At 35.2% G+C, this 9,881-nt stretch overlaps 1 protein-coding gene across 1 annotated transcript; it reads left to right on the top strand.

The window, feature by feature from the left end:
• The first annotated feature begins 3,386 nt into the window (after nt 1-3,386).
• Nucleotides 3,387-9,198, top strand: LOC116288742 (trace amine-associated receptor 7h). Its single transcript, XM_031695565.2, has 2 exons — nt 3,387-3,595; nt 7,388-9,198. Exon 2 carries the CDS (start codon nt 8,269-8,271, stop codon nt 9,181-9,183), a length of 915 nt encoding a protein of 304 aa, XP_031551425.2. The 5' UTR covers nt 3,387-3,595; nt 7,388-8,268; the 3' UTR covers nt 9,184-9,198.
• The last annotated feature ends 683 nt before the right edge of the window (nt 9,199-9,881 follow it).

A 9,881-nucleotide genomic window follows, 5' to 3' on the forward strand; every position in this document is an offset into this window, starting at 1 on the left:
GAGGTGTGACCTGTGCTTAACAGAAAAGCTACTTATCATCAAAGCAAACAGCGACACTCTTTTAAACAAACGATCCGAATTGATCTCCAAATACCGACATGAAAACAAGTTCTATCTGATGAACAATAGAAATCCAGGCCTAGCTAATTAACTCCTTTCCGAACAATACTTCTTTTGTAAATAATCATTACACCTCTTGTATATAAATATCACAGTAATAGGAATATGTTTCATTAAAGTCTGTCTGATGAGTGCGTAAGCACGAAACTCGGAGTTACAGTGAACATGTCTCGTCTTTAATCCAATCTTTACTATATATATATATATATATATATATATATATATATATATATATATATATATATACAGCCATTTGCAAAAATTATGGCCGTTTCAAATATACATACAGGTATATCAAAAGTATATCAGACACAGCGAGATATCTTTCTTGATATTTTTTTCGGAAAGCCCTAATGATAGACAACTCCAAATAAATATCAGGGAAGATATCCCATAATTTTTAATATGCTTTTGATATACTTGCACACACATTGGAAGCGGCCATAATTTTTGCAAATGGCTGTATATATATATATATATATATATATATACTCGATTGCAGAAACGTTGTAGTATGCATTTATACGTTTATACAAATATCTAATGAGATGCATAATGCAAAATAACCATTTTTAACGCTTAAAACCAACTGAGTTATAATCTGTAAGATCTAATAATAGACAAGAAAAAAAATATTTTGACAGTCATTGAATGAAAGAAACAATAAATAAAGCGATTTTTCTGTTTTGCATATCATTAAATATACTGAATAAATTAGATATATGTATAGATGTATACTACAGCGTTTCTGCAATCTAGTGTATATATATATATATATACACGCACACTCGATTGCAGAAGCGTTGTAGTATACATTTATACATATATCTAATTTATTCAGTATATATATACTTTTTGAGTTGAATGTACGCTATTGGATGTATTTTACAAGAGAAAATTCATGACATAACCGGGGTCAAGCTAGAAAATCGTCTCTCCTTGAATTGAAATAAAACAGAACCTGTAAAAAAAACAGAAGTGGATTTGAAAACCCAGGGCTTTCCTGAACATTTTGGTATATAATTCATAGGAATTTATTAAAATTTAGAACCGTATTTTTGCTGATTTTATAATCTCATACTATCTGTTGGCCTATACGTACATTCACCTCTTCTGGTTTCTTAGGTTTCGTAGCCTCGAAAACACGCTAACTTCTAGTTAGCGAAAGAACAGAAGATTTACGGGTCATTTAGGATGTTTTGTCACGCAGTTTATTTGTGCTATATAACTTTACTTTTAAGCACAACCTTTTGTTTTGGAAAGAGAGGAAAAAGACCGAAGAGAGCAAATATTCCAAATGTATGGGCAATTTTTTCCAATGATTATATAAATAATAGCAGGTGATGGCTATAGTTTTTTAACCAAAATATCAAGTAAAAACATGTTTCAAAGACCTCGATCTAGTGATATTACATACAAATAAAAACGAGAAATTAAAACGAAAAGAAGAAGAAAAGAAAAGTTTTTACTGTTACTGCGGTTTTCCATACTCTCTACTTTCGCATACCCATAACACTTTGCGTCTTTGGGGGGTAACCATGCAGAGGACAAAAACCCACTTATTTTGCTGAAGGCTGATCAGACAATGTTGAAAATACCTTGTTTGGTATCCAAATTTAAAATGAAGAAGCCAAAAAAAGGAAAAAAAGAAAAAAGTCCCAGATACATAAGCAGTCGTTTTATATTGCTTTTATGAAATATATCTGAACGATTTTGCTCAAACGTGTCTCAGTCCTTCGATATAAACACGGTAGTTAACCAATCAGCGCGCGTTATATTTCAAATATTTTATAATCCATTTCATATGGAATAAATTAGTTTATGCACTTGTAAGTTTATTTACTTCCTGTTATGGCAGCATCCAGTATTCTTGATGAGATCACTAAGCGGGATGGTGATCATGTGACTTGAGGTCTCTTCGGCCTTCATCTGGGTTGCTGCACTGCTTTGAAGAAATAGAAAACGCGCTCGTGCTTGTGGAATTTTAGAAAATGATCGCACCCACTCGACTAATATGATACTTATAATAATTCCTACTTCAAATGTAAACTTCCATTATGCGCTATCGACCATGTCATCAGAGGGAAAACGAGGGGCAAAACATTACGAAACGTGACACAGTTTTCCCGCTGGCTATACGCCTTTTCATGGGTTGAATAGAGTCGCTCTGCTTATTTGTTTCATTGTATTTATCTTAGCATAATTTTATTGTATATAAATAGAATCGTTTTAATACCTTCATTTTACTTATCTTAGCATAATTTCATTGCAGTTTTTGTTTTTTTTGTTATTGTCTTATCTTAGGGCCTCTATTGATAGCAGTTTTTTTACAGTTTTGTAAATACTGAGGGAGTTACCCTGTTTAAATAAAGGAATCTATCTAAATTTTTGAATGAACTCCTTACAATATACACAATCCTGCTTTCAGAAGACTGGACAAGGTTCAAGCAACTATTACAGCAAGTTTTGAAGCAAATTGTTGAGTGAAGCATTTTATAGTTATATCTTTATCATAGCTTCCATACATTCCCTTGTAAACCCCACACAGGAACCTTGTTTGGGCTGCCTGTGTGTGTACGTGAAAAAAATAACATTACATTGAGATTATCAGTCGAAAATCCGCTTTGACTGTAATAGTTTTCCCCTGACTTCCTGCATAGCTGTCATAGAGGCAGCACGTACTTGCATGTTGATATGAAGACAGGTGATTGTAAGTCAATCAGAGAGGAATTTCTCAGTTACAGACATACTTCATTATAGAGCACATAAGAAAGAAGCTTGGGGAAACAATGGGACGGAAATTTAAAAGAATAAGAACGCTTCCAATATCGATGAACGATGTCTCAAGAATAATGTTCTAAATATAAAAAACGACACGAATGAACAAACAAAAAAAGAATGAAAACTTAAACAAACTAAACAACAACATAAACAAAACAAATTAAGGCTTAAAAATGAAAACGAAACAACAACGACACAACAACCATAAAAAGTCGGATTTTAAGTCTTGGTAAATAGAATGCTAAATCAATTTTTAAGGCAAGATGTTGCCGCCAAGCTGTCTACCTGATGATCGTATTATCGTCATAATGGTGCTTACGTCTTAAGCCCAACTAAAAACAAAAACAAAAACAAAAACAAAAAAACATGAAACGTGTCCAAAATATTTGTAAACACAAATCTCTCATTATACTATTTCAAGACGTGCAACAGTTGCTATTTGAACAGCCGACACACTCTAATATGACAAGCTTTTAGCTTTTACCTTGTCATGGTCGTCAACCTGAACAAACATACGTGTAATCTCCCACCTCTAAGTTTTTGCTAACATGCATATATAAGAAGGGGTTACAACGCAGATAAGGATTAATGTTCTACGAAAACTCTGTAATTTGCAGTCGAGAAATTTACCGAGTCACTTAAAAATCGTTCAGAGGTTTTGCGGAGGATTCCATTCATAACATTAACACAAAAGGTAAATAAGAAAGAAAAACTGTATCAAACTTTTTATATTTTTTTTGTATTTAACGGTATACGTTTTATTTACTTTTTAAAAAATTTTGCTCCTGCTTTGCTGAGGAAACTGCTTCGACATTCAATTCAATTCAGTTAACAATTTATTCAATTTTGTTTCTTATTCGTACTCAAAATGAATCATGCATAATAATGCTTTTTGTTACACATCTAAGCTCGATATCCGTGAAATAAAGCCGTGAATAAAAACCATATCAGTGAAGTGATACGATATCACTTCACGGTGAACTGTCCAATCAAATCTTGCGATATATTTTACTTGAACCAATCACATTATCACATTTAGTGTTGATTTCTATCAAATTCAAGATGAATTTTGTGCTTCTTACATTTTTAATTAAGCTTTAAGAGGCAATGTCCACAAGAATCGAACAAATAGCGGCAAGGGTCAAAAAATCAAATTCGCTCTTCTTTTAAAGTTAGATAGGCCATTATTAGATATGAATCCCTGGGTAGTTGGTTTTCGAAAATTTTATTTTATTTTCGAGAAAACGGCCACAGAAGAGGTTCGACCGAAACCCAAGCAAGAGACGCTCAAGAGGAGTGAAAATGGACAAACTTTGAACAGGGCGCGCGTAAAAAATAAACCATCTATGACAATTTTTGAACTTTCTTCATAATGTATTACTCTTTTTCGTTCATTGGACTGGATTTCAAGCTTATTGGGAAAGGGACGAATTTTTGGCGAGGGAAAATAAGAGGCCTGTGTTTACATATGCTAATTAGTTGCCTCAAAAGAAAAAAAGATTTAACTATGGGCAAGTTCTCTGATTCAAATAATATTTATGCTGCAAGTTGAGGAAGAATAGATCTTTTCAAAACTTTAAAGATTGATTTGGGGAAATTAATTCTGACTGCATAGAAACCTGTTGAATTTGGTTGAAATACATGCGAAAATCACGCTTCCCGAATCAACGCAGGACTAAGGATTTTCGTAAAGATTGCCATGAAATTTACCCTGAAAACTAGGAAATTAATGTTTGTGCCGTTGTTTGAAAGTTCAATGTGGTTTGGTAAATTTAAGCTCCATTGGAAAGGTTTTGGGATTGTCGGTACTGATGAGCAAAAAACGCGATCTTTGGTGATTGCGTGACCGAGGTTCCACTTGACGTTTAGAAGTTTGATTACTGTAAAATTCACGCTAAAAATTACGATAGAAACGTTCTTTAAATAGCTTTATAATCTTATTTTAGTCGAATAAAATTTCACTCGCTCGAGGACTCGCTCGTTCGCGATATGATACGGAAAAACTCGTGAATAAAGGTGATATCAAGTTCTTAACATGTGATAATCTCTATTTATATTACTCTGGTGTACTTATTAGAATCATACATGGCCGCGCAGGATACACGTAAACTTAAAAATAAAAAGAAACTTACGAGTGAGCGCAGCAAACGGGTAAGATATTCTCAACACGAGACTAAGTAGCCATGTAATATTCTGTTTAACATATATGATAATCGATAAAATACATTTTTTGTGGATTTTTACCCAATGGTGTTATTTTTACATGCAAACTTAAAATATCAAGTATTATCTTCACATGTTAAGATATCATATATTTAGTATTAGAGAAAAAAACTATTAGAGAAAAAAGATATTTTGATTATATGTTATAAAATAATTGGGATACTACGCACGCTATGATTGGTCGAAAACCATGTTTGATGAGAGTATCCGCTATCGTCATTTTTAATCTATCGCGTGCGCTCATTGGTCAGTTTGAATAAGACGGCACGTAGGGAGAATTTACTTAGACTTTGCTTTTTTTCGATCTTTTCGCGTGTGGTTGATATTTTATAAAACAAATCAAAAACAGTTTTCTGTGTTCGATACTCTGATCAAAACACTTGGAATGTTGGGAGAACACTCGAGAAGCTGGAAACCACTCCGCTACGCATCGTGGTTTCCTACGCTCCTCTCGTGTTCTCCCAACATCCCGCGTGTTTTGATCAGAGTATCAAACACGGAAAACTGTTTTTGATCTGTTAATTAATTAACAATTATTCTCCATATGTTCACTGAGTAGTTGCAGTCGTTGCTTTTACTTTGTTCAGTCTTCTGGCGAAGTTTGAGCGCGATTTGAGGCCGTTTAGTGGGTTTTTTTCAAAATCCGCTCTTCTCTCCCACTAAACGGCATCAAATCCCGCTGAAACTTCGCCAGAAGACTGAACAAAGTAAAAGCAACAGCTGCAACAAGTTTTGAGGCAAATTGTTGAGTGAAACCTTTTATTGTCATGACTTTATCATAACTCCCAAAAATTCGCTTACAAACCATACACAGGAACCTTGTTTGGGCTGCCTGTGGACTGAGTATGTTGCTTCCGCTCTGGCAAACTTTAATTAGCAAACCTCGTATTCACCGCTCAGTCAGTGATTATCGTCTCATAATCACTGGTCGTTCGGCCAATCACAACGCGAGAAAGTCTATATACTGATTCTAAAATTTTAATGATTTGTCTAGCTTTAAGGAGGCTGTGGGTAGTTTTGGTCTGGCACACCTAGCCGCATTGAAACGACTACAACTTCATCTTGAATAACTCGAACTGCAGGCGCTTTTCACACAATGTCGGGAAAGGATTAAAGGTTTCAAAAATGATAAATTAGTATAAAGCGGCCTTTTTGTTATGGCGTAATGATGACATCATAGAAATCGTTTACCGCTTATTTTCTCGAAAACTAGACCTAAACTCTCTAAGCGACTTGCACCAGTCGATAGTGTCCATCAAGGCACCCAACATATTGCAATATAAACAAAAAAAAATGTATGAGAGCGTTTTCCAAATATTTTACGATGAATATGTTTTATGGACTTTTACTATTATTTCCAGTGTGTAAACTTTATACCCTCAAAATCAGGACTTTAATTTACTGGATTCAATATTTTTAGCAGCTAGAATATAGGTACGGATATAGACACTGTTCTCATTGAGTATGAATCAAATTGTGATTTTCTTTCTAAGAACGTTATTTTTATTTTTTGACATGAAGCTAAATGACTCCATTTATTGTCAAAAGCAATAGAAAATATCGATAAAAGCGGCATTCAAAAAATGGTCGAACGATTTTTTTCTAAATGAAGTCACTAAAAGATGTATCTTTTACAAATATTCTCGTTTAACTTCATATGCATTGAAGGGTTTTAAGGCAAAATAAAGACGCTCACAACTATTTTCGCTCAAGGTGACTTGTTGATTATTCACGCCTGACTTCCGTGTTATTCCGTCGCGTGCTTTAACAGCGTAAGCGCACTTATTTTTATTTGACTGCCATAAAACCCTTCAATGCACATGAAATTCCCAGTCGTCATCAGGGATGACTAAAATTTGCAAAAGACGACTACATTTTGGAATGTGGCTGTCCTTCTGACGACCTACGTTTTTGCTAAGGTGTTTTCTTTTATAAAATAAAAATAAAAGAGTCCGTAAAGTCCGAATATAAAGTCCGTTTGCAGATCGAGTTATTCAAGACGAAGTTGTAGCCGTTTCAATGCGGCTATGTGTGCCAGACCAAAACTACCCACAGACTCCTTAATTCAAGTTTAATAATATCTTTTGAATAATTAATGTTACATCCCAAGTTAAAGCGAAGTAAATATAAATGTCAAAAACTGATCACTTGAAAAAGTACGTGCACAAATGAATGTTCTGTTTCGGTTTCATTAATATTTTCATGTTTTTTTCATGATAATCAATGAAATTTTCTCTTCAAACAAATGATCTTTTTTTAACAGGACTTTTTGCAAGTCTACCTTTCAAGTACAAAGTTGCCCTCAGGCGCCCGATTTTGCATGATTCATCGTATCGCGATTAATAGATTTATTTATTACAAAATTTTACGATAAACAGGGGATTTCCTCTTCAACCCAACGACAGCTGAAACTACTGTTGTAAAAGACACTGTTCATCTACGCCACAGTCATATCCACTTGAATGTGAATCGCTGGATGAGCTCAACTTGAATCTCACTGAGAAGATTTTAGTGAAAAAGTACACTCACCAGACATTCGTTTCATTTCGGTGCTTCAACGAGATGAGCAAGATCATCGCGGGAAGACAGTTTGATGGTTGAAAATCATCTGTCGAAATAGAACGAAAACTACTACTTCGTAACAGACCTAAACAGGAGTAGATTCAATTTTAATCTTCCTATTCTATTTACTCTTGACCAACTTTAATTGAAAATAGTGAAGAAAATGAAAGAAATTACCAAGGATCGAGATGAATTCGTGGGATTTCCCCTTCGAGTTTCGAAAGATTAACTTCTTATTGGGGAACTTTCTGTTAAGATTGTGTAAATCGACTAAACGTGGACAAACAAGGTCAAACGACGGAGCTTCAACAAAGCAACAGACTAAAAAATAAAGTCGTACTTGTGCTTAGGCGTCGAAAAACTAGGCAAGACATTTGACTGAAGTTTCTGCTGTATTGTTGGTAACAAGAGTAAGTGATTTAAGAAGAAAGATCCTAATATCACTACACAATTGACTACAGAATGTAGTGTTTTGCAACTTTGCTCGTATGTACGTTGAACCATTGATAAAAGAACATCTCTGAAACAGAAACTGGGGATATCAAGAGAAAACTTAATCGCAACTTTCTTCCGAATTCGAAGATGAGTGAGTTTAGATTGGAATTACGACAAACACCGAATGAAACGCTGGCAACTGAACCCGTGTCTAGTTGTCCGTTTGTTCAAAGCAATCTTCTTTATCTGGATTATCTCCGTGAAGTTTATATCGTTAACTGTATTTTAAATGCTATATTCTCTCTTGTGGCAGTGTTTTTTAATGGTGTAATATTTGTCTCCATACGAAGGACCCCATCTCTACACGATCCATCTCATTTATTAATCTCTATATTGGCATGTACTGATTTAGGTGTTGGTTTGATTGAACAACCAATATATGTACTCAACAAAGCCGCAGAGCTGAACCGTCTTGGAAAAATATCTTGTGTGACAGGTGCAATGACAAACATGCTTGCAGGATTATTAGCTGGGATGTCTTTCCTAACAATGACCTTCATTAGTATAGACCGTTTCCTTGCGTTACATTTGCACTTGCGTTACAAGGCGATAGTCACGAAATCCTTGGTTTTGAAAGCGACTTTCGTTTCTTTTATTTCATTTTCTCTGTGTGTTTCGTTCTACCCCTGGCTGCCAAGTGTTCCAGTTTATGGCGGGATCACTATCATTATTATATGTCTAATGGTTTCAACGATATTGTACTGCAGAATCTATAAAATTGTGAGAAAGCACCATTTGCAAATACGAAACAGTGCCCCAAAACAACAACGACATGAAAGCGAGAGAATCGTTTTGAAAAAGTACTGGAAATCCGTAGTAGGATTTGTTGTTGTGCATCTCGTTATGGTCTTATGTTACCTGCCTTATGCGATAGCCCTTGGCATGAGAGCAGTATCAGGCATCACTAAGGAATATAAATTAATATTGAATGTCACTACCACAATCATCTATTTAAACTCCTCCATGAATCCACTCGTTTTTGTTGGAGGATCAGAGAAGTAAGGAATGCTGTGGTCAAGACATTGAAACAGCTATTTAGGAAACAGTCCTGAGAGTAGCCCAGACTTCGCTGGGTCCAAGTGAACGGAACTTCTAACCATGCATACGTAATATCTATGCCACTGAACTATAATGATACGTTTAATTATGCTTAAAAGGAGGAAAGGAAAGGAAAGGGAAAAGGAAAAAGGAAGAGGAAAGAGGAAAGAAGGAAGAAAGGAAAGGAAAAGGAAAGGAAAGGAACCTTCAGGGAACGGAAAATGAAATTCCAAAGGAATTAAGTTCCTTCCCTTCCCTCCCTACCATCACCTCCCAGCCCATCCACTCCACCCTGACACGAAAATAAAGAATCAGAAATGCTTGCTATCACGGCATATCTAGAAATAAAATCACTGTCAGTTTTAATGTACTTATTAAAATTTTTGCGGCCACATAGCGTATCATAGCGGCGTACGTGGATCTTGAAGAAATAATGATAGATTTATTTTTGACATGTTAGTTATTGGGATCAATGATGGTCCGGGTTTATAACTATTTTTTTCCTAAGGGGGGTATTATAATGGACGAGTGGGCTTATATTTAGTCTCCTCCGCAGCCGTCATTAGTTTCGGTCCCAGATCCTCACGGGCCCTCTCTAGGGCTGTCCAACAAAAGTTGTTATCGTGTGATAGTGTGACGAATTTCTTGACCAATCAGCGCGC

This window comes from Actinia tenebrosa, unplaced genomic scaffold (genome assembly GCF_029948245.1).
Source record: "Actinia tenebrosa isolate PJP-AT-01 unplaced genomic scaffold, QUT_ActTen_1.0 PGA_scaffold11__36_contigs__length_13525064, whole genome shotgun sequence".
Taxonomy (NCBI): Eukaryota; Metazoa; Cnidaria; class Anthozoa; order Actiniaria; family Actiniidae; genus Actinia; species Actinia tenebrosa.